Below are 23,389 nucleotides of genomic sequence, written 5' to 3'. Positions count from 1 at the left end.
ATTCTCTGTACACAGAGTCCCTTTGACCTTGGTTAAGTGCCTCAGAATAAGCTTTTCAGGAGGATTTGAAGGAAAGCAAGCAGAATTCCAGGAAAAGTGATCTACAGTCTCAGAGTTTTCCTCTGAACTCCTTGAACCCAGAAGGAGGGCTGCTATTTCTGTGCAGGTCATGACATACCCTTTGTATGCACCACAATTAGTGTTACCCTTAATTTGCAGGTGGAAGCCTCAAGTGGGCTCGTGGCCTCCTTGACCTTGATGTCTTTACCAGTGTATTTGTGCCAGAGAGGGAATGAAACACAAACCAAGAGCAAAAAGGACATTCAGTGAAGCTTTCTCTAAAGACTAGAGTTGGCCAAGAACTCTTCATGAAAGCAATTTGTCATCACCAAATGCCAGTAGTTTGAAATGAAAACTCCTTTGACACAAATCCATTCATCCAGCAATTTTTCCCCCCCCACTTATGAGGCAGGAAGCAGTCTTGGGCTTGGTCTGCCCTGTGCAGAAGTCTTTTGCTGGCTGGAGGAGCACCAGGCACAGACACACATCTGTACACAGGGTAAAAACCAATCTGGAAATTCAAATACAGGGTCTGGAAGGTCTTGAGGTCAATCCTGAAAGCCTTACCATGAACTCCTGCCCTGATACACTGCTTGTGGAGTGATTGAGGAGAGGCTGAGGGAGCTGGGGTTGCTTAGCCTGGAGAAGAGGAGGCTCAGGGGAGATCACCTTGTTCTTTACAACTCCCTGAAGACCAGCACCAGAACAAGAGGACACAGTTTCAAGTTGTGCCAGGAGAAGTTTAGGCTGGAGGTGAGGAGAAAGTTCTTCACAGAGAGAGTTGTTAGCCATTGGAATGTTCAAAAAGGGGTTGGAGGTGGCACTTGAATCCATGGTTTTGTTAGTCCTGAGGTGTTGGGTGCTAGGTTGGGCTTGATGATCTCTGAGGTCTTTTCCAACCTTATTGATTCTATGATTCTAGGCAGGGTAGCAACCCAACTAGAATCAATGACACAAATGAAGCTTTAGTAAAGCAAAGCCTGCCTTCTTCCTTTACATCTTTGTCCAAATATTCCTCCAGCCATGGTCTGTCAAAACTTGTCCTCACTGTCTAATTACTGCCTAGTTTGTGGCCAGAAGTCAAAATTTTGCTCCAACCCAGTAATTTCTTGCTCTGCAGTAGTTTCAAGTGTGGGCAGTGCTTGTTTTCAGTCATTTCAGAAGGAGTATCTTATTACATCCATCATCTGATTCCTTTTTTATAACATTGACTAAGGTTACCAAGAAAAGTTTAAGGTTCTTTCAGTTCTCAGTGGTATAGGATAGAATAGAATAGACCAGGTTGGAAGAGACCTTCAAGATCATCGTCTCCAACCCATCAACCAATCCAACACCACCTAAACAACTAACCCATGGCACCAAGCACCCCATCAAGTCTCCTCCTGAACACCTCCAGTGAGGGTGACTCCTCCACCCCCCCAGGCAGCCCATTCCAATGGGCAATCACTCTCTCTGTGTAGAACTTCCTCCTAACATCCAGCCTGAACCTCCCCTGGCACCGCCTGAGGCTGTGTCCTCTTGTTCTGGTGCTGGCTGCCTGGGAGAAGAGACCAACCTCTGCCTGGCTACAATCTCCCTTCAGCTAGTTATAGAGAGCAAGAAGGTCTCCCCTGAGCCTCCTTTCCTCCAGGCTAAGCAAGCCCAGCTCCCTCAGCCTCTCCTCACAGGGCTGTGCTCCAAACCCCTCACCAGCTTTGTTGGCCTCCTCTGGACTCGTTCCAGCAACTCAACACATCCCTCCTTAACCTGACAGTGCTCAAGAGCAACTGGCTCTGAGCCCTCAGATCTCCACAACACCCAACAGCAATGGCAATAAAATAGTCAAAGCTGAAGTCCTGAGGAGCCTCCATGGCAAACTTGTAGAGGTTTTAGTGGAAGAGGAGAGCAAGTGAAATGAAGGTGGGGCATGGTCTGTGGGGCACTTGCCTGCAATATGGCAGTGGGGTAGCAGCCCCTTGTCTGCCATTGGCAGTTTTGGTGTAGCAATGTGCACCTCCTCCAGAGAGGCATGCTTGTGCAGAGTGAAAGTGTGTCACACATAGAAGGCTGTTCAGGTGTGAGAAAAGTGAGAGTCCTCACATGAGGCTGTGTTGGTTTCTGTGTCCCAGGTGGCAGAGTAACTGGAGGGAGTTTGTGTGGTGCCTTCTAAGCTCTCTGGGCACAGCCATCCAGGGCTGCCCTGGGGAAAGCTGTGGCAGGGATCTGCAGGCCTTCTGACACAGAAGGCAAGAGCAGAGGGTTACAAAGCATTGCTCTGCTATCCAAGGTGCCTTCAAGAGTTTGTTAGTGACAGCACCACAGTTCTGAGATGCTAAGGGAGCAGCTGAAGTAGCAACTGAATGTTCCTAAGTGCATGAGGCCTGGTGGGATTCAGCCCAGAGCCTTGAAGGAGTTGGCAACTGTCATGGCAGAGCCCCTCTCAATCATCTGCCAAAGGTGCTGGGAGTCTGGGGAGGTCCCTGCTGACTGGAAGCTAACCAACCCTACTGCAGTGTAGCAGGACAGGAGGGAAGACCCAAACCAGAGAGAATTACAGAGAGAGTGATTGCCCATTGGAATGGGCTGCCTGGGGAGGTGGTGGAGTCACCATCCCTGGAGGTGTTCAGGAGGAGACTTGATGGGGTGCTTGGTGCCATGGGTTAGTTGATTAGGTGGTGTTGGATGATAGGTTGGACAGGATGACCTTGAAGGTCTCTTCCAACCTGGTTTATTCTATTCTATGTGAAATGCAGTAACAGCCAGAAAAGCTGTGCAGAGAGAGTGGAACTGACTGTGGGTGGCACTGGCACTGGCATGAAGCATCCTGGGTCACACCCACCCAGACTTGTGAGCAAAAGCAGCTTGGGAAGGCTGCTGGAAAGCAGGGTGGCAGCAAAAGCCCTGGGGCTCTGGGGTCAGCAGGAGCCAGCAAGGTGCCCTTGGCCAAAGGCAGCAAGTGGTGCCCTGGGCAGAGCACCTGGATGAAGGTGACCCTTCTCCTCTGCTCAGTGCTGCTGAGAGCAGTATGAGAGAGCCATGGGCATCCTGGGGAGAGCCCTCCAGCAGTGCCCCTCCTGCTGCCCCTGCCCCCTCCCCTCCCCCCCCGTGTGACCGTTGGGGTATGTTGGCCAAGTGCTGCCTGGCAACGGCCCCAGTGCCTGCAGGGACGGCAGTGGAGTGGCACCGGCAGAGCCAAGCTCTTGCCCAGCAGCACCACCCATCACCCCCCTGAGCGCATTGGCAGCCTCCCTAGGGCGGCTGTGCTCTCTCCCGAGCCCTTTCAGCCTCGCCTCGGCAGGATGGGTCAGTTAAACTGCTGTCATCGCTCCAGGTACGCTTCACCCCTGGCTCAGGGGCGTGTTGGCACGACTGGGACCCGCAGCAGCCACCTTTCTCATGCCCAGTGCCATCTGCTCTGCAGGCTTGAGCCCTGTCCCGAGCAGCAGTGCCCAGCTGACACACACCAGCCCGAGCCGCTGCTCCGCCAGCCCGTGCGGCTGAGCCGGGGCCGTAAGAGGCAGACAAGGGAGCTCCTCCTCTTCGCCGGCTCCTTGGTCATCGCCAAGGCCAAGTAAGACTCGGGGAGCCCAGCTGCCTTTCTCCCCTGGCCCTGGGCCTGGCCCCGGCCCCAGGGCAGGGACAGCCAAGCAGCAGCTCATGCTTTGGCCCCTTGGTGCTGGAGGCGCTCAAGGCTGCAGCCGTGGCAGCTGCGCTCCAGAGGGCAGCCCCAGGGCTCGGGCAGCTCCAGGTCACTCCCAGGCTCTCCTCTCTCCAGGCGTGGCGGCGTCCTGCGGTCACTGCTCGGCCTGGCCCTGGGCCGGTTGATGGTGCTGAGCGGTGGGGAGCCATCAGAGACTGCCGAGGGGGAGGAAGACAGTTCCACCAAGTTCCTTGTCCTCATCTGGCCCTCTGGCTCCTGTGTCATCTTGTTCGGGTCAGTCTGGGGGCCGTGCCGCTCGGCAGGGCACGCTCGGCAGAGTCTCTGTCCTGCCCCCCAGGGCGGAGCTGTGCCAGTGCCTGCCTCTGCCCTCAGCCTGGGGAGCCCTGGGCGCTGAGGCTGTTTCTCCTCTCTTTCTGCAGCTCACGGGCAGTGAAGGAGCTCTGGGTCAGCACACTGCGCGGGTAAGCTGTGCCTGGCAGTGCAGCCTGGGGCGCTCCTGCTCACATCACGGGGGGAAGCTCCAGGTACAGCCGTACCATGGGGCAATGCTGCAGCTCTTCTTCAGAGAGCTGCCACCGCAGCTGGGAGCAGCTCCTGAGTGGGCAGATCTGGTGGAGAACTTTTACCCAGCTGTGTCCAGGCAACAACTGCCCAGCTCCACTCTCAGCACTGCCGGCTGGTGCCAGCCAGCTTCAGGGCAGCTTGGAAGAGCTCCCAGGGCTGGGAGGAGAACCAAGGGGCAGCTTGTGTCTCACGCAGCTCTTTCTTGCCCCTTCCCCAGGCAGAGGCCACCAGAAGGAGCAGAGGGAGCCCAGGTCACCCAGCTGCCCTCCCTCAAGCTGCTGCTGAAAGAGCTGAGCAGGCAGAGAGCTGTGAGTGTCCCTCCTGTCCGCACTCTGTCCCCAGAGGCTGCCGCAGCCCAGCATCAGCTGCATCGCTTCTCACCTGCTGCTCTTTTCCCTTTGCACAGCCCCTGACACTGCACAGCGAGAGGCTGGAGAGGCTGCTTGCGGCCCAGGCAAAGGTGAGGAGCGCTTGGGCTGCTCTCTCAGCTGTGCCCACCTCTCACACGTGGCCAGGGGCTGCTGCAGCTGGCAGTGAGCCCTTTGTGCGGTGGGGCTGCTGGCTGAGCACAGCTCATTGCTTGCAGGTTGGCACAGAACAGCAGCTGCCTCCTGTCCCCACTGGTGGCAAAGGAGAACCTGGCCGCTTGGATGGTGAGTTTGGAGAAGAGAGGGGCAGGAGGACCCTTCTCTCCTCCTCTCATGGGCGAGCACTTGTGCTGCTCTGGGGCTGCTGCTGCTGCTGTTGCCCGTCTTAGAGGGCAGCAGCTCTGTCCCCAGCGCTATTGGGTGGGAGCGAGCTGAGCCCCCAGGGCCCCCTGTTCCCAACAAGGAGTCTGCTGTGGCCTTCCCTGGGGGCTGGGGGCCAGTGCTGAGAAGGTGCAGGAGCACTTGCTTGGTGCTTGTCCTCCACCTCTCCTTTCTCTCTTTTTTGCCTGGCAGCAGGTGGGAGGCGCAGGAGGAGGCTGGGGCTGCCCTGGCCCTTTTCTCGGCGACAGAGCTCGGCTGCCAGCGCTGGAGCTCCCAGGCCATCAGGCTGTGGCGGCTCAGCGCCCCTCTTTGGCCAGCCCTCGGCCGCTGTGTGCAGCCGGGATGGCAGGCTGCCTCAGCCCGTCCAGGTAAGCAAGCCTGGCCAGGGCGTCCCCAGCCCCCCAGCTGCTGTGGAGCGGTGATGGCCCCAGCGGAGGGAGCCTGGGGGTGGCCTGGGGACAAAGCCGGCTCCTCCTCTCAGAGAGCAGCACCCTCCAGCTCTGCTCTTGAGAGGGACCTGGCTGCCTCCTCTCTTCAGCAAAGCCATGTGGCAGAGGTGCCAGGAAGAGCAGCCCCAGAGCTGCGGCTGTGTGTGCAGAAGCCAGGGCTAGGAGTGGGGAAGGCTGTTTGAGCCAGCTGCAGGCACCGAAGTAGGAACCGATGGCTCTCTGTGTGCAGGTGCCACAGCCGGTGGAGTTCCTCAGCGACCATCAGGGGGAAGCCTTTGAAGAGGAGCAGGTGACTAGGCTGGAGGCTGCAGAGGCTGAGGAGGTGGCAGCAGCGGGGCCAGGAGTAGAAGCTGGAGAGGTATGTGAAGTCCACCAAGAAGAGGAGGACAACAGCTCCCCCTCAGAAGGTGGGAGTGCAGCCAGAGGGCAAGCAAGGTCATTCTCCAAGCTGCAGCTCTGCAGCAGTGCAGAGCAAGGCTGAGGGGATCTGCCTCTGAGCTCTGAGCTAGCAAGTGGGCAGGGAGGTCCTTGCTGCCTCTTCACTTCCCCCTTTCCATTGCAGGTGCTTCCAGAGGCTCCTGCAAGCCAAGAGCCAAAGAGCTCACCTGAGCACAGAAGGTAAAATGAGCTGGCTTTGAGTGAGAGCAGAACTGCTCCAAGGTGCTGATGGCTTTACCTGTCTAACAATGCTTTTGAATGGCAAGGTTACCCAAGGCTTCTGGGGACATGCAGCACTGCTCCTGCAGGAAGAGAAAGCTGAGCTGTAGAGAGGAGAGGGACAGCCAGCCCGACAACAAAAGGCACAAGCTGGAAAGGGATCCCCAGGTGAGAAACTGAGCAGCCTCAGGTAGAGCAGAGCAAGAAGGAGGCAGCTGTGTAACAGTCCCTGCTGTCCCCTTTGAAATCTGCTGGGGGTAGAGGAAACATTTGTGAGGTGCACAGAGATCGCCCCTGAGGGGAAGCATGTGCCTGCCCTGGGGGAAGATGTGTGTCAGGAGGGAAATGCCACCCCTGGGGGAGGATGTGGGTCAGGAGGGAAATGCCACCCCTGGGGGAAGATGTGGGTCAGGAGGGAAATGCCACCCCTGGGGGAGGATGTGGGTCAGGAGGGAAATGCCACCCCTGGGGGAAGATGTGGGTCAGGAGGGAAATGCCACCCCAGCATGGGCAGTTTCCCTTCAGCACTTGTTAGTGGATGGAGCAGGATGCTGCAGCAGGACCCCAGGGAGCTGCAGATCCCTCCTCCCTGCTGTCCAGTGCCAGGACTTGGAACGGTTCAAAGCTTCATCTGGCAACATTCAGACTGGATAATGGGAAGCATCTCTTTGCTGGGAGGGTGGTCAGCTAGTGCAGAGGCCTCCTAGAGAGCTGGCCATTGCTTTTGCTTCCTGTTTTGGAGGTAAAGCATAAGGCAATTGAAATGAAGACTTCCTGAGCATCATTAGGAAGACCTGGAAGGAGCTGCCAGTAACAAAGATGAAGGACAGTTTGGGTTTCCCTTCTCATTCTGCCCCAGCTAGCTAGTAAGAAATGGTTTCTGTGACTTGCAGAGACTTGTTGAGTTCCAGTGCTCTTCTTTCAGAGCACCCCAGAATGTTAGGGGCTAGAAGGAACCTTGAGAAGTCAGCCAGTCCAACCCTCCTGCCAGAGCAGGATCACCTAGAGTAGGTCACACAGGAATGTGTCCAGGTGGGTTTTGAGTATCCAGAGAGAGAGACTCCACAACCCTCCTGGGCAGCCATTCTAGTGCTCTGTCACCCTCCCAGTCAAATCATCCTTCCTCATGTTTCCATGGCTCTTCCTATGCCTCAAGTTCCACCCAGTGCCCCTTGTCCTGCCCCTGGGCATCGCCGAGATGCCCTTTGCTTTTCCTGGGGGTCAGTGTTCTCCTCCATGCTTGGTGCAGCTGGATCCCAGCCTGGCTCTAGGTTTGTCCAACACTTGAGTCTAAAGCCCTTGGGAGTCAAAAGGCTCCCTCAAGTTCCACAGCCTAAACTCTGACAGGCCCAATCCCTAATCCCCAGCTAGAAGGAATTCTGCAGAGGAGTGCTGGGAATGGGCACTGGCTCTCACACCAAAGCACAAGCTGCTTGTCCTCCCCTCACCCTTGTCCTTTTTTGTCTTCCCATCTTTCTCAGGGCAGCCTGAAGAGATCCCTGCAGAAATGTCACGTGGCCTTTGCTCCTGTGTACTTGAGCAGCGTGTGGGACCTTCTCCTGAGCTCAGAATAGTTCTTTCTCTCTAGCTTTCCATCTTTAGTTAGGAGTTACTGCTGTAGGGGTTAGAGCTCTTGTTGCTACAGTAGAGTTACAGGGGCTGCTCAACTTAGAGCAGTTGTTACAGTTCTAGTTAAGGTTCTAGTGGGAGTTGTTCCAGTTGCAGTTATTAGAGTTGTTAAGGTTCTAGTTGTTAAGGTTCTGGGTGGTTGGTAAGGTTCCAGTGGGCGGTTGGTAAGGTTCTGGGTGGTTGGTAAGGTTCTGGGCGGTTGGTAAGGTTCTAGTGGGCGGTTGGTAAGGTTCTGGGTGGTTGGTAAGGTTCTGGGTGGTTGGTAAGGTTCCAGTGGGCGGTTGGTAAGGTTCTGGGTGGTTGGTAAGGTTCCAGTGGGCGGTTGGTAAGGTTCTGGTTGGTAAGGTTCTAAGGGTCTAGCTGTTGAGTTGCTCTGGAAATGAAGGAGGCAGTAGCAAGGAAGGTGAAGGCCCAGGGGATGTTGATGGTGACCAAAATTGGCCTTGAGGAGGAAGCTGATGGTGAAGTGGTGCTACCCTGTGAGGCTGCTACGTGGCAGATGGGGCAGCAGGTGCAGCCCTGCTGTGGTAGTTGCTGGAGTGGCGGCACAGCAGCTGCCAAAAGATGCGAGGCCAGGAGCAGCAGAGGCAGTGGAGACTGAACAGCAGGCTCAGGAGCACAAGCAAGTGCGAGATGGGCAGGCTGGGCAGGCAGAGGCTGGTGGTGGTCTCAGGTTGTAGCAGCCCTGGAGAAGTGGCATCCCAGGCTGAGGGCCGTGATGGGAACCAGCGGCCGCACACCGGCAGCGCCAGGCACAGCTGCTGGCGGCAGGGCGGTTGCAACTTGCACTGCAACTCTGGCCTCGTCCCTCCCTGTGCTGGGGGCTGCAAGGAGGGGGCTGCTTGGCACCCACCATCCCCCTGCCCAAGGGAAGAACCCTGAGGGGAGGAGAGGCATCCGCAGCACTCGCCCGGCACAGAGCAAGAGCGGCATCGGCGCGGGGCAGAGAAAGGGAGGCAGCACGAGGCGCCAAGAGGAGCGAACAACCACGACAAAGGAGGAGACTTTATTTCCCACAGAGTTTGAAAGGTTCTTTGCTACATCAGCCATGTATCTTTTATTTAGAATAAAACATTTATTTATTGTAAACCAAACCAGGTTGGAAGAGACCTTCAAGATCATTGAGTCCAACCCATCAACCAACCCAACCCACCCAAACAGCTAACCCATGGCACCAAGCACCCCATCAAGTCTCCTCTTGAACACCTCCAGTGCTGGTGACTCCACCACCTCCCCAGGCAGCCCATTCCAATGGGCAATCACTCTCCCTGTATAGAACTTCTTCCTAACATCCAACCTAAACCTCCCCTGGCACAGCCTGAGACTGTGTCCTCTTGTTCTGGTGCTGGTTGCCTGGGAGAAGAGACCAATCCCACCTGTCTACAACCTCCCTTCAGGTAGTTGTAGAGAGTGATAAGGTCACCCCTGAGCCTCCTCTTCTCCAGGCTAAGCAACCCCAGCTCCCTCAGCCTCTCCTCACAGGGCTGTATTCCAAGCCCCTCACCAATTTTGTTGCCCTTCTCTGGACACCTTCCAGCAAGTCAACATCTTTCCTAAACTGAGGGGCCCAGAACTGGACACAGGACTCGAGGTGTGGCCTAACCAGTGCAGTGTACAGGGGCACAATGACCTCCCTGCTGGCCACACTCTTCCTGATGCAGGCCAGGATGCCATTGGCCCTCTTGGCTGCCTGGGCACACTGCAGGCTCATGTTCAGCCTACCATCGACCAGCACTCCCAGGTCCCTCACTGCCTGGCTGCTCTCAGCCACTTTGCCCCCAGCCTGTAGCACTGCCTGGGGTTGTTGTGGCCAGTGTGCAGCACCTGGCACTTGGATGTGTTCAATCTCCTGCCCTTGGCCTCTGTCCAGCCTGTCCAGGTCTGTCTGGAGAGCCTCTCTACCCTCCAGCAAGTCAACTCCTGCCCCAGCTTGCTGTCATCTGCAAATTTACTGCTGATGGACTCAATGCCCTCATCCAGATCATCAATGAAGATGTTAAAGAGCACAGGGCCCAGCACTGATCCCTGGGGCACACCACTGGTGCCTGGCTGCCAGCTGACTGTGGCACCATTCACCACCACTCTCTGGGCTCAGCCTCCAGCCAGTTCCTAACCCAGCTCAGAGTGCTGCTGTCCAAGCCAGGGGCTGACAGCTTGGCCAGGAGTTTGCTGTGGGGGATGGTGTCAAAGGCCTTGCTGAGGTCCAGGCAGACTATATCCACAGGCCTCTCCACATCCACCAGGTGGGTCACCTGGGCATAGAAAGAGAGCAGGTTGGTCAGGCAGGACCTGCCCTTCCTAAATCCATGCTGTCTGGGCCTGATCCCTTGGCCATCCTGTAAGTGCTGTGTGATTGCACTCAGGATAGAATAGAATAAACCAGGTTGGAAGAGACCTTCAAGATCATCGAGTCCAACCTATCATCCAACACCACCTAATCAACTAACCCATGGCACCAAGCACCCCATCAAGTCTCCTCCTGAACACCTCCAGTGATGGTGACTCCACCACCTCCCCAGGCAGCCCATTCCAATGGGCAATCACTCTCTCTGCGTAAAACTTCCTCCTGACCTCCAGCCTGAACCTCCCCTGGCACAGCCTGAGACTGTGTCCTCTTGTTCTGGTGCTAGCTGCCTGGGAGACCAACCTCTGCCTGTCTGCAACCCCCCTTAAGGTAGTTGTAGACAGCAATAAGGTCTCCCCTGAGCCTCCTCTTCTCCAGGCTAAGCAACCCCAGCTCCCTCAGCCTCTCCTCACAGGGCTGTGCTCCAAACCCCTCCCCAGCCTTGTTGCCCTTCTCTGGACACCTTCCAGCAACTCAACCTCCTTCCTAACCTGAGGGGCCCAGAACTGGACACAGGACTCAAGGTGTGGCCTCACCTGCACTGCCCTGCCCCTTCCTCCTTCCCTCTTGCCCTCATGTGTTTGGGATTTTATGTTTCTTCCTAAAGTACTTTCCAGCAGACACTGCAAATAAAGTGATTTATTTGCCAGACCCTGCAAACAGAACTGCACCTACGCTTCTCTGAACATCCTTTGTGCAGCAGAGGGAAGATGCAATCTTCTGCCATCTTCCACTGACACTGTGGTGTTAGTAAAAATAGCCAGCATGCTTCAATTGTATGGCTTGATAAGAGTCCCTGCTCTCCCTTTGGATATCTGTTATTTATGGAGAGAAAACCTGTGTGTATAAAACTACATTTTGAGTTCAGACTGAAAATGACTTCACTGAGGGCTTTTGTTCCAGAAGTCACTTTAGGAAACAAAAGGTACTGCTTCAGTCCAGATGACTGCCACTCTAAAGGATACAACTTGCTGTCTTCCTTAAACAGGGACTGTCAGGGAGTGTTGTGGGCCCCTCAATTTAAGAAGGACATTGAGACACTTGAAGGTGTCCAGAGAAGGGCAACAAAGCTGGGGAGGGGTTTGGAGCCCAGCCCTGGGAGGAGAGGCTGAGGGAGCTGGGGTTGCTTAGCCTGGAGAAGTGGAGGCTCAGGGGAGACCTTCTTGCTCTCTACAACTCCCTGAAGGGAGGTTGTAGCCAGGTGGGGGTTGGTCTCTTCTCCCTGGCAAGCAGCACCAGAACAAGAGGACACAGTCTCAAGCTGTGCCAGGGGATCTTTAGGCTGGAGGTAAGGAGAAAGTTCTTCATAAAAAGAGAGACTGGCCACTGGAATGTGCTGCCCAGGGAGGTGGTGGAGTCACCATCCCTGGAGGTGTTCAAGAGGGGCTTGGACATGGCAATTGAAGCCATGGCTTAATTAGTCATGAGGTGTTGGGTGACAGGTTGGACTTGATGATCTCTGAGGTCTCTTCCAACCTTGGCAATACTGTGATACTGTGACTCCACCACCTCCCTGGGCAGCACATCCCAATGACCAATGACTCGGTGAAGAACTTTCTCCTCACCGCCAGCCTAAACTTCCCCTGGTGCATCTTGAGACTGTGTCCTCTTGTTCCATTACCTGGGAGAAGAGACCAACCCCCACCTGGCTACAACCACCTTTCAGGTAGTTGTAGAGGGTAATGAAGTCACCCCTGAGCCTCCTCTTCTCCAGGCTAAGCAACCCCAGCTCCCTCAGCCTCTCCTCACAGGGCTGTGCTCAAGGCCTCTCCCCAGCCTTGTTGCCCTTCTCTGGACACATTCAAGTGTTTCGATGTCCTTCCTAAACTGAGGAGCCCAGAGCTGGACACAGGACTCAAGGTGTGGCCTAACCAGTGCAGAGTCCAGGGGCACAATGACCTCCCTGCTTGTGCTGGCCACACTGTTCCTAATGCAGGCCAGGATGCCATTGGCCTTCTTGGCCACCTGGGCACACTGCTGGCTCATGTTCAGGCAGCTGTCAATCAGCACCCCCAGGTCCCTCTCTGTTTGGCAGCTCTCCAGCCACTCTGCCCCCAGCCTGTAGCTCTGCCTGGGGTTGTTGTGGCCAAAGTGCAGCCCCTGGCACTTGGACTTGTTGAATGCCACTACACTACACTACCATTAACACAAACTGGGTACAGCTTCCAAGGAAAATTATAAGCCCTCACAAGGTTGGACTTGATGATCTCTGAGGTCTTTTCCAACCTTATTGATTCTATGATTCCAGTAAACTCTGTCTGTACAAATGGAGATCAAAGCAGTCTCACGCCCCCAGCTCACACAGAATTCAACAGATTACTGGAAAGGTTAAAAACTCCTTATTCAAACAGCAAATGGCAACATCATATGACAAATAGGCATCCAAAGAGCTCAGGAAGAGATTGCACAAGAGCCAGCATGCCTGAAATCCTGCTCTCCCTCTTCACACAAGACAAATTCACTTTGCAAGCAGATTGACACCTCTTGGAGGCGGAACTCCAGGTCACCTTGTAGGTATTTGTAGTGGTTTTACAACACCATTGCTCCTTTCTGCAAACACAAAAGGGAGAAGCCTGGCTGCCTGGGGAGGTGGTGGAGTCACCATCACTGGAGGTGTTCAGGAGGAGACTTGATGGGGTGCTTGGTGCCATGGGTTAGTTGTTTAGGTGGTGTTGGATTGGTTGATGGGTTGGACACGATGACCTTGAAGGTCTCTTCCACCCTGGTTTATTCTATGTAATTCTATGTAATTCTATCAACTGAAGTTCACTTTGAAGGGGTTTGCCTCACAGAGGCTTTACCATCCCATGGTTTGCACTGCAGGAAATCTGTTAAGAAATGCTCTTAAAGTCAGCTACAAGAAGTGGAAGGAGGTTTATGGCTAATGAATTTCCCAGTTTTATATGGGATACTGATGTGGGCCCTGTGGCTGCATGTGCAGACAGTCTGGCTGTGTATAGAGTAGAATAGAGTAGAGTAGAAGAGAATAGCATAGAATAGCATAGAATAGAATAGCATAGCATAGAATAGAATAGAATAGAATAGAATAGAATAGAATAGAATAGAATAGAATAGAATAGAATAGAATAGATTAAGCCAGGATGGAAAAGCCCTTCGAGATCATCAAGCCCAACCAATCACCCAACACCATCTAATCAACTAAACCATGGCACCAAGTGCCTCATCCAGTCTCTTCCTAAACATCTCCAGGGATGGTGACTCCACCACCTCCCTGGGCAGCACATTCCAGTGGCCAATCTCTCTTTCTCTGAAGAATTGCTTCCTAACATCCCGTCTGAACCTCCCCTGGCACAGCTTGAGACTGTGTCCTCTTGTTCTGGTGCTGCTTGTCTGGGAGAAGAGAACAACCTCTGCCTGTCTACAACCTCCCTTCAGGGAGTTGTAGACAGCAAGAAGGTCTCCCCTGAGTCTCCTCTTCTCCAGGCTAAGCAACCCCAGCTCCCTCAGCCTCTCCTCACAGGGCTGTGCTCCAGACCCCTCCCCAGCTTTGTTGCCCTTCTCTGGACACCTTCCAGCAACTCAACATCTTTCCTAAACTGAGGAGCCCAGAACTGGACACAGGACTCAAGGTGTGGCCTAACCAGTGCTGAGTCCAGGGGCACAGTGACCTATTTACACTGGTTCCATGCTGCTGCTAGTACCCCAGACCAAATCTTGCACCATTTCTCCTGTCCCAGCAATGCTGCATGCTGGGACAGCTGAGCTCCCAACTGGTGCTGGCAAGGACAGGCTTTTCTGTGCGGGAAATTGCTGGCACAGCTGCTCTTGCTTTACACCACCCTTCCAGGGCATCTCCCCCCTCATGCTGCTTCAGTGCCAAGGGACTCAAGTATATTTCACAACAGGTATGTGCCTGAAGAGATTTTTATGCTTGAGTAGCTGCTGCTCATAACCACAGCCTGTCCTGGCTTGAATGTGTGTCATCAGCCTCCCCATGTCTTGTCAGAGGCAGTGCAGATAGACAGGCCTTTGACACACAGAGTATTGCAGACCATGGCCAGGGGAAGGGAGGGAGAGGAGACTCAAGGAGAGGAGAGGAGAGGAGAGGAGAAGGAAGGGAAGGGAAGGGAAGGGAAGGGAAGGGAAGGGAAGGGAAGGGAAGGGAAGGGAAGGGAAGGGAAGGGAAGGGAAGGGAAGGGAAGGGAAGGGAAGGGAAGGGAAGGGAAGGGAAGGGAAGGGAAGGGAAGGGAAGGGAAGGGAAGGGAAGGGAAGGGAAGGCAGAGGGGAGGAGAGGAGAGGAGGAGGAGAAGAGAGGAGAAGGGAGGAGAATAGAATTAACCAGGTTGGAAAAGGAAACTAGGTTGTAGACAGCAAGAAGGTCTCCCCTGAGCCTCCTCCTCCCCAGGCTAAGCAACCCCAGCTCCCTCAGCCTCTCCTCACAGGGCTGTGCTCCAGACCCCTTACACATGGAGATGGAAAACCCAAACAAGAGCAATCTTAAGGAGAAACCCTGATTTTGCCTTGGTGATTTCCCTTGGAGTATGTGTTGGGTGTAGCCAGGTGGGGGTTGGTCTCTTCTCCCAGGCAACCAGCACCAGAACAAGAGGACACAGACTCAAGCTGTGCCAGGGGAGGTTTAGGCTGGAGGTGAGGAGAAAGTTCTTCACTGAGAGTCATTTGCCATTGGAATGTGCTGCCCAGGGAGGTGGTGGAGTCACCATCCCTGGAGGTGTTCAAGAGGGGATTAGATGTGGCACTTGGTGCCATGGTCTACTCATGAGGTCTGTGGTGCCAGGTTGGACTGGATGATCTTTGAGGTCTCTTCCAACCTTGGTGATACTGTGATGCTGTGTTAATAGATGCTGGACCAGAGGCACCATTGAGTTTTAGATACAGCATGGGCAGCTTGGACTAAATTTACTTTCAGACATTGACAGCTCTTCAGAACCTGCAGGATGGCAGCAATCCCCTCTGAAAAGGAAGAAGAGGAAAGATGAGGAAGGTTTCTATTCTTCAGGATGCCATCTTTTTTCTGAGACAAACCCAAAGCCGTGCAATAGCTGCTAGGATCCAAACACTCACTGAGCAGGTGAGGAAGAGGAGAGTTCTCAGGAGTGAGGAATCCCATCTGTCTCTTCAATTCATCATCCTTTTGATTTCTGGTTCCTGTAGAGGGTGTTGAAGCACTTCTTAATGCAAGCTCTGTATGCTCTTCTGGTTCATAAGACTGCAGCAAATGCATCTCCTGGAACCACAGCCCTGTTACCATTTTTTGTGCTTCTTTTTCAGATTTCCACCCCTCCACCCCTCTGCTCTGTGTCCATGGAAGTAGAATTGAACTGGAGGCCTGGAATGCAAGCAGCACTGCAGTAAGAGATCAACTGCCCGCATCGTTTTGCCCTCTAAAACTGAATTACTAGTCTAAGTGCTTTGGAGCACCCTCAGCTCCAAAGCATGGCACTGGAGGGACTATTTCAGGTGCCAGATGGGTTGCCCATAGTTAAGAATCAGAGACACACACATGTGAAAAGCTAACACTGCATTTGTGAAGTGGTTTCCCTTTTCCTTAACTAACAAACCTGTGCTTGGCAACCTTTATCTCCCTGGACAGTTCATGTAGGCAGTGCTGTTACCAACACACCAGAGTGTGGGAAGGAGGAAATGGTTCTAGTTACTTTAAATTAGAGTAGAATAGAGTAGAATAGAATAGAGTAGAATGGAATGGAATGGAATGGAATGGAATGGAATGGAATAGAATAGAATAGAATAGAATAGAATAGAATAGAATAGAATAGAATAGAATAGAATAGAATAGAATAGAATAGAATTAACCAGGTTAGAAAAGACCTTTGAGATCATCAAGACCAACCTAGCACCCAACACCATCTAATCAACTAAACCATGGCACCAAGCACCCCATCCAGGCTCTTCCTAAACACCTCCACTTCCTTAAACAAATATTTTTTGGCTATTTTCTTGATGTTTGTTTTTCCTTCCATGTTTGTTTTTTATACCTTTCTGACCTTGCTCTTTAGAGCAACAAAGCTGGGGAGGGGTTTGGAGCACAGCCCTGTGAGGAGAGGCTGAGGGAGCTGGGGTTGCTTAGCCTGGAGAAGAGGAGGCTCAGGGGAGACCTTCTTGCTGTCTACAACTCCCTGAAGGGAGGTTGTAGCCAGGTGGGGGTTGGTCTCTTCTCCCAGAAAACCAGCAGCAGAACAAGAGGACACAGTCTCAAGCTGTGCCAGGGGAGGTTTAGGATGAAGGTGAGGAAGAAATTCTCCACAGAGAGAGAGATTGGCCATTGGAATGTGCTGCCCAGGGAGGTGGTGGAGTCACCATCCCTGGAGGTGTTTAGGAAGAGCCTGGATGAGGCACTTGGTGCCACGGTTTAGTTGATTAGATGGTGTTGGGTGATAGGTTGGACTTGATGATCTTGAAGGTCTTTTCCAACCTGGTCAATTCAATTCAATTCAATTCAATTCAATTCAATTCAATTCAATTCAATTCAATTCAGTTCAGTTCAGTTCAGTTCAGTTCAGTTCAGTTCTGTTCTGTTCTGTTCTATGCTATGCTATGCTATGCTATGCTATGCTATGCTATGCTATGCTATGCTATGCTATGCTAAAATGTCACAGTCTCACAGTATCACCAAGGTTGGAAGAGACCTCAAAGATCATCAGGTCCAACCTGTCACCACAGACCTCATGACTAGACCATGGCACCAACTGCCACATCCAATCCCCTCTTGAACCCTTCCAGGGATGGTGACTCCACCACCTCCCTGGGCATGTCTGCTTAGTGGAAGCTCCTTCCACTGGTAGGTTGGAAAGGCAAGCTCTACAAAGTGCCTCTAAGGTTCCTTATTTCTGGCACACAGTCATAATGAGACAACAGCTCAAACTGAACTCCAAAATTATTAACCTTGCCTTTTGTTCACCCTCCTGAGCTTCTTGCTGGTGAGGCTGTGATGCTCACGTGCACCAGCAGTGAATGCACAGTGATTCACTTCAAAGAACCTCTGTTGCTGTGTGAGGAGGTAATTTTGCCTTAAAAAGAGAACCTTTCCAATTTGGTCATGCATACACAGGACATCTGTAGAGTTTTAGCTTTCTGATTGCTTAGATCAAAGTCATTAAGCCATTTCCTGAAGGCTTGTTGTTGCTCTTGCTAATAAGTTGCTAAGGACAACCAGCCTCCAGACAAAAACCCATCCAGGTGGATTTCAGTAGATAAAGATTTGATTTAGTGGAGGTAGCCCAATTCCTCACAGTCAGATGCCCTCTAAAGCAACCCAGACTGGTCCTTCAGCTTCTTTTGGGAGCTCTGCAGTCATTCATGTAAGAAAGCCATTTGTGCCTTGTGAGCTTGGGTGTGTGCACGTACTCTGATTAGGGAAACACCACTCCCATCAGCTGTCAGAGGAGCTAGCACAAGAAACCAGGACACAGACATGTCAGTTCAAGCCTTGCTGTGGGTCAGAATGAAGGCTGCATGGATAAAACACCTGCTCTTTCAGCCTGGAGAGCTAAAGACAAATGGGTTGTAAGAGCAGCCATCACTGCCTGTGTGCACTTACTGAGAGTGTTTCTGGAGCATGTCGCTAAGCCCAGCTCAGAGTCACCTTGACTCAGGCAAACTTTTCTTCACCTAGGCTTCAAGCAGTACACTGTGCCAACAGCTGTCTGTGTTTGTGCATCACCAGGAATGAAATTTGACCAGGCACTCTTTATATGAACTGGGACACTGTTGTTGCCATGATAAGGGAGTCACCATCCCTGGAGGTGTTCAAGATGGGTCTGGACATGGCACTTGGAGCCATGGTTTAGTCATGAGGTGTGTGGTGATGGGTTGGACTTGATGATCTTTGAGGTCTCTTCCAGCCTTGGTGATTCTGTGATATTGTTGCTTGCTCTTCTGCAATGGGATCAAACAAGGTCTTTGCACTGAGCAAAAGGCAATGGGAACTCACTGGATAATTCATAGCATCACAGAATCAATTAGGTTGAAAAAGAACTCAGAGATCTTCAAGTCAATCATTGGTTCAAACAGGGAGCTTAGGAGTTGTTTCCTCTGCACAAGTACACTTCTCTGACATCAGACTGCTGCCAAACTCATCATGGAATCATAGAATCAACAAGAAAGTCACCCAGCATCTCAGCAGGCAATGAAGTTGATTTCTATGCCATACCTGGTCCCTGCCCATGGCAGAGGGCACTGAAATTAGTTGGTCATAGAATCAATAAGGTTGGAAAAGACCTCAGAGATCACCAAGTCCAACCTAGCACCCAACACCTCAGGACTAAGTAAACCATTGCTTCAAGTGCCACATCCAATCCCCTCTTGAACACCTCCAGGGATGGTGACTCCACCACCTCCCTGGGAAGCACATTCCAATGGCTAACAACTCTCTCTGGGAAGAACTTTCTCCTCACCTCCAGCCTAAACCTCCCCTGGCACAGCTTGAGACTGTGTCCTCTTGTTCTGGTGCTGGTTGCCTGGGAGAAGAGACCAACCCCCACCTGGCTACAACCTCCCTTCAGGGAGTTGTAGAGAGCAAGAAGGTCTCCCCTGAGCCTCCTCTTCTCCAGGCTAAGCAACCCCACCACCCTCAGCCTCTCCTCACAGGGCTGTGCTCCAGACCCCTCCCCAGCTTTGTTGCCCTTCTCTGGACACCTTCAAGTGTCTCAATGTCCTTGTTAAACTGAGGGGCCCAGAACTGGACACAGGACTCAAGGTGTGGCCTAACCAGTGCCACACCTGCCATTGTGCCATTGATTTGAGGCACAATTTAGTTATGTCTCCCCCAAAACCCCAACTCCCTCAGCAGAGTCTCTTCTCCTGCACATCTCCATGTAGCTTTTCTCTCTTTTGCCTTTCGTGGGAAATCTTTCAGGCCCTGTCACTGCTGAATCAGTGTGCATGCCCTGCCACTGCAGCAATGGGTTTGTCAAACCTCTTTGTCATCTAGTCCTTGGGCAGGATATTTACATTAAACCCAGAAACTCTTTGTTCCTCACAATCAGGCTTGGTGCTTTTGCTTGGTAGACAACTCTTAGTGTATTCTCCATTCTCTTTCCCCTGCTCCAGGAGCCAGCTCAGGGTTCTTTGCTGTCAATGAGAGCTTTTGCTTCATCCAGATAGAATAGGATAGGATAGGATGGGATAGGATGGGATAGGATAGGATAGGATAGGATAGGATAGGATAGGATAGGATAGGATAGGATAGGATAGGATGGGATGGGATGGGATGGGATGGGATGGGATGGAATGGAATGGAATGGAATGGAATGGAATGGAATGGAATGGAATGGAATGGAATGGCATGGAATAGAATAGAATGGAATGGAATGGAATAGAACAGAACAGAATAGAACAGAATAGAATAGAATAAACCAGGTTGGAAGAGACCTTCAAGATCATTGTGTCCAACCCATCACCCAACACCACCTAATCAACTAACCCATGGCACCAAGCACCCCATCAAGTCTCCTCCTGAACACCTCCAGATCTGCTTGTTTTCTCATAAACTGATTTTTCACTTTGAGATCTGATGTGCCCCAAGCAGATTGTGCTCCTGCCCTTGCCCTGAATCTTTGATTCATCACAGAGGATGAGTCTGCTCTGATAGGTTTTAGTCATTCCTATTCTTCAGCTCATTTCCTGGGTTTACTGCAATTCCCCTAGCTGCAGCTATCCCAGTAATGAGTGTGCTGAGCCATTCTCTCACACTGAGCTGCACAGCCCAGGGTCACACTGCAAAAATTTGACCCTTCAGTCTTTCTGACCCTCTGTCTTCTCCTAATGACCTGTTGCAGAGACCCAAAATATTCAGGGAAGCTGGGGCTGGCAGGGGCTGGCACTTCCAGTACCAGATTGATGGAGCCATTTAACCCTGCAGACCATCTGGGAGCATTGCTGCTGCCTGAGAAGATCTCTGGGTATCTATTATTGCACTCCTGTAATTGTCCCTTGGATGTCTTCAGATTGCTCTTCCATATCCTCTTGCTCTTCCTGGGTGTTTCTCAGTTTCCCAGACCTCTCTGATGAGGATTTTTCCTTTCAATAATATCTAAGCTTTACTTTTTCTTTCTTTTTTTCACCCATTTCCACCCTCTCTCCCCCACTTCTGCTGTGAATGCTATTCTCTACTGCTCATCTCCAACCTTAAATACAGGGAGCTATTGATAACTGCTGCCAGAACCTCCTCATCCCCATATTTGTGAAGATCCCAGGGATGCAGTCTGCCTGGACTTCAGCAAGGCCTTAGACACCATCCCCCACAGCAAACTCCTGGCCAAGCTGTCAGCCCCTGGCTTGGACAGCAGCACTCTGAGCTGGGTTAGGAACTATTTCTGGGAAGAACTTTCTCCTCTCCTCCAGCTTAAACCTCCCCTGGCACAGCTTGAGACTGTGTCCTCTTGTTCTGGTGCTGGTTGCCTGGGAGAAGAGACCAACCCCCACCTGGCTACAGCCTCCCTTCAGGGAGCTGTAGAGAGCAAGAAGGTCTTCCCTGAGCCTCCTCTTCTCCAGGCTAAGCAACCTCAGCTCCCTCAGCCTCTCCTCACAGGGCTGTGCTCCAGACCCCTCCCCAGCTTTGTTGCCCTTCTCTGGACATCTTCAAGTCTCTCAATATCCTTCTTAAATTGAGTAGCCCAGAACTGGACTCAGTACTCAAGGTGTGGCATTACCAGTGTGGAAGGCTGCTCAGAGAAGGACTTAGAATTGGACTTTGGGATCTCTCCCTCCCCTCCTCCAGGCAGGACAGTGCAAGGCAACAAGGATTTCCCTCTCTGGACCAAGACATGTTCCTACCACTGAATGGCATCTGTTAACAAAATCATTCTTTATCCTTTTTTCTTGATTGAAGAGGTCATCAATGACAATTTACATGCCTTGGGTCTTGTCCTGCTGGACATTGAATTTTGGGGCACTAGCCCTATGAGGAGAGGCTGAATGAGCTGGGGTTGCTTAGCCTGGAGAGGAGGAGGCTCAGGGGAGACCTTCTTGCTCTCTACAACTGCCTGAAGGGAGGTTGTAGCCAGGTGGGGATTGGTCTCTTCTCCCAGACAACCAGCACCAGAACAAGAGGTCTCAAGCTGTGCCAGGGGAAGTTTAGGCTGGATGTGAGGAAGAAATTCTTCCCAGCAAGAGAGATTGGCCATTGGAATGTGCTGCCCAGGGAGGTGGTGGAGTCAGCATCACTGAAGGTGTTTAGGAAGAGCCTGGATGAGGCGCTTGGTGCCATGGTTTAGTTGATTAGATGGTGTTGGGTGATCTCAGAGGTCTTTTCCAACCTGGTCTATTCTATTCTATTCTATTCTATTCTATTCTATTCTATTCTATTCTATTCTATTCTATTCTATTCTATTCTATTCTATTCTATTCTATTCTACTCTACTCTACTCTACTCCATTCCACTCCACTCCATTCAATTCCATTCCACTCCACTCCACTCCACTCCACTCCACTCCACTCCACTCCACTCTATTCCACTCTACTCTACTCTGCACTGCTCTATTCTACTCTACTCTACTCTACTCCACTCCACTCCACTCTATTCCATTCCATTCCATTCCACTCCATTCTATTCCACTCCACTCCACTCCACTCCACTCCACTCCACTCCACTCCACTCCACTCCACTCCACTCCATTCCATTCCACTCCACTCCACTCCACTCCACTCCATTCCACTCTACTCTGCTCTGCTCTACTCTGCACTGCTCTATCCCATCCTATCCTATCCTGTCCTATCCTATCCTATCCTATCCTATCCTATCCTATCCTATCCTATCCTATCCTATCCTATCCTATCCTGTCCTATCCTATCCTATCCTAAATTACCCATGCAGCAACTGGATCCTCAAACCCAAGAACACCTTGAGAGGGTCTGACCCTTCCTCTTTTTGAATTAATCTGGGCTCCAAAGGTCTGATCCTCTCCCAAACTCTAGCAGTCAAGGTTTTGCCAAGCCCAGCTTCCCCAGCTGACACCCTGGGAAAGGAACAAGCATTTTAAATGTCAGTATTCCTTCCTAGCTGTCTGAGCAGCAGTCCTCCTCTTCCTTTTGTTTGCCTTTCCTCCATACTTCTCCAAACATGAGTGGGCATCACTGCAATGAATAAACCATAAATCCCACATAAGATTTCCTTATCTCTGATAGTTCAGCTCTTAGTATTGATCTGTGTGCTTTGCTGCTCAGCCTGTCTTTATCTGTTGATTAGTGATGCCACTGGAGAAGGTCTCTGCATGCCTTCTTAGCCCTTCCAATTACAGCCTGACAAGCACTAAGCATGTCTGAATTCATCACCTTGTGCTATCTAGATATAAAAGCAACACACCAACAACCCCCTGCCCTTTTCCCTTGATTCATTTTGCCTTTCCTTGTGCTTCAGGAAGATCCCTTGCAGCCTTTCAGAGTTCTTCTCTCTTAGCATTTCCTCAGGGCTGTCTTGTCTTCATTTCTTTTCCCCCATGGAGCTTTAATCTCACTGAGGAGGAGATTTTATTTCCAGCAGAGACCAGGTATGGTCTGCTGCTGTTTCAGACATATTGTCTTTTGGGTTAAAATGAATCTTCTAGTCATTAAGTTACGGAGTGGAGTCTTTTATTAAGTGCTTAAATAAATCCTTCAGGAGTAACTTGATATTGAACTATTTCTATCTGAAGGTGGAAGCCATAAGAAGTTGACTCTTTTTCAAAGGGTGCCCTAATATGGTTGTATTTCCCTTCTTAATTAGAAGGAAGTAATTGCCTCCTCCTTCATTTCCCTTCCCCAATTCATGTATCCCAGAATCAAGCTGCTCACAGTATCACAGAATCCTCAGGGTTGGAAGAGACCTTTGAGATCATCAAGTCCAACCTGTCACCACAGACCTCATGACTAGACCATGGCACCAAGTGCCACTTCCAATCCCCTCTTGAACACCTCCAGGGATGAGGACTCCACCACCTCCCTGGGCAGCACATTCCAGTGGCTACCAACTCTCTCTGTGGAGAACTTTCTCCTCACCTCCAGCCTAAACCTTCCCTGGCACATCTTGAGACTGTGTCCTCTTGTTCTGGTGCTGGTTGCCTGGGAGAAGAGACCATCCCCCACCTGGCTACAACCTCCCTTCAGGAGTTGTAGACAGCAAGAAGGTCTCCCCTGAGCCTCCTTTTCTCCAGGCTAAGCAACCCCAGCTCCCTCAGCCTCTCCTCATAGGGCTTTTACCTGCCATAGGGAGTAAAAGCTGTAGCAGTGGTCAGTTTGAATGTCACCCATATAAACAGCTGAGCTCACAGCAATGAGTTGCTTGCCAAGTGAACCTCAAAATGCATCTGAATCAGCTTCTAGG

At 51.9% G+C, this 23,389-nt stretch overlaps 2 protein-coding genes across 2 annotated transcripts in view; both read left to right on the top strand.

Annotated features, from left to right (window-relative positions):
• The window catches only part of SETDB2 (SET domain bifurcated histone lysine methyltransferase 2), a gene marked incomplete at its 5' end in the record, with an annotated part of 260,530 nt that overhangs the window by 201,830 nt on the left and 35,311 nt on the right, over nt 1-23,389 (top strand).
• On the top strand, nt 3,339-8,836 carry LOC137454862 (uncharacterized). Its single transcript, XM_068165220.1, has 12 exons — nt 3,339-3,370; nt 3,461-3,610; nt 3,815-3,973; nt 4,120-4,161; nt 4,482-4,572; nt 4,671-4,724; nt 4,851-4,917; nt 5,206-5,381; nt 5,692-5,820; nt 6,025-6,080; nt 6,167-6,287; nt 7,601-8,836. Exons 1-12 carry the CDS (start codon nt 3,339-3,341, stop codon nt 7,691-7,693), a joined length of 1,170 nt encoding a protein of 389 aa, XP_068021321.1. The 3' UTR covers nt 7,694-8,836.

The sequence above is a fragment of the Melanerpes formicivorus genome, unplaced genomic scaffold, assembly GCF_026170545.1.
Source record: "Melanerpes formicivorus ecotype bairdi unplaced genomic scaffold, bMelFor1.0.p_v2 SCAF_87, whole genome shotgun sequence".
In the NCBI taxonomy this organism is placed as follows: Eukaryota; Metazoa; Chordata; class Aves; order Piciformes; family Picidae; genus Melanerpes; species Melanerpes formicivorus.
Note: the sequence above shows the minus strand (reverse complement) of the source record. Positions and strands in the feature narration are given on the sequence as shown.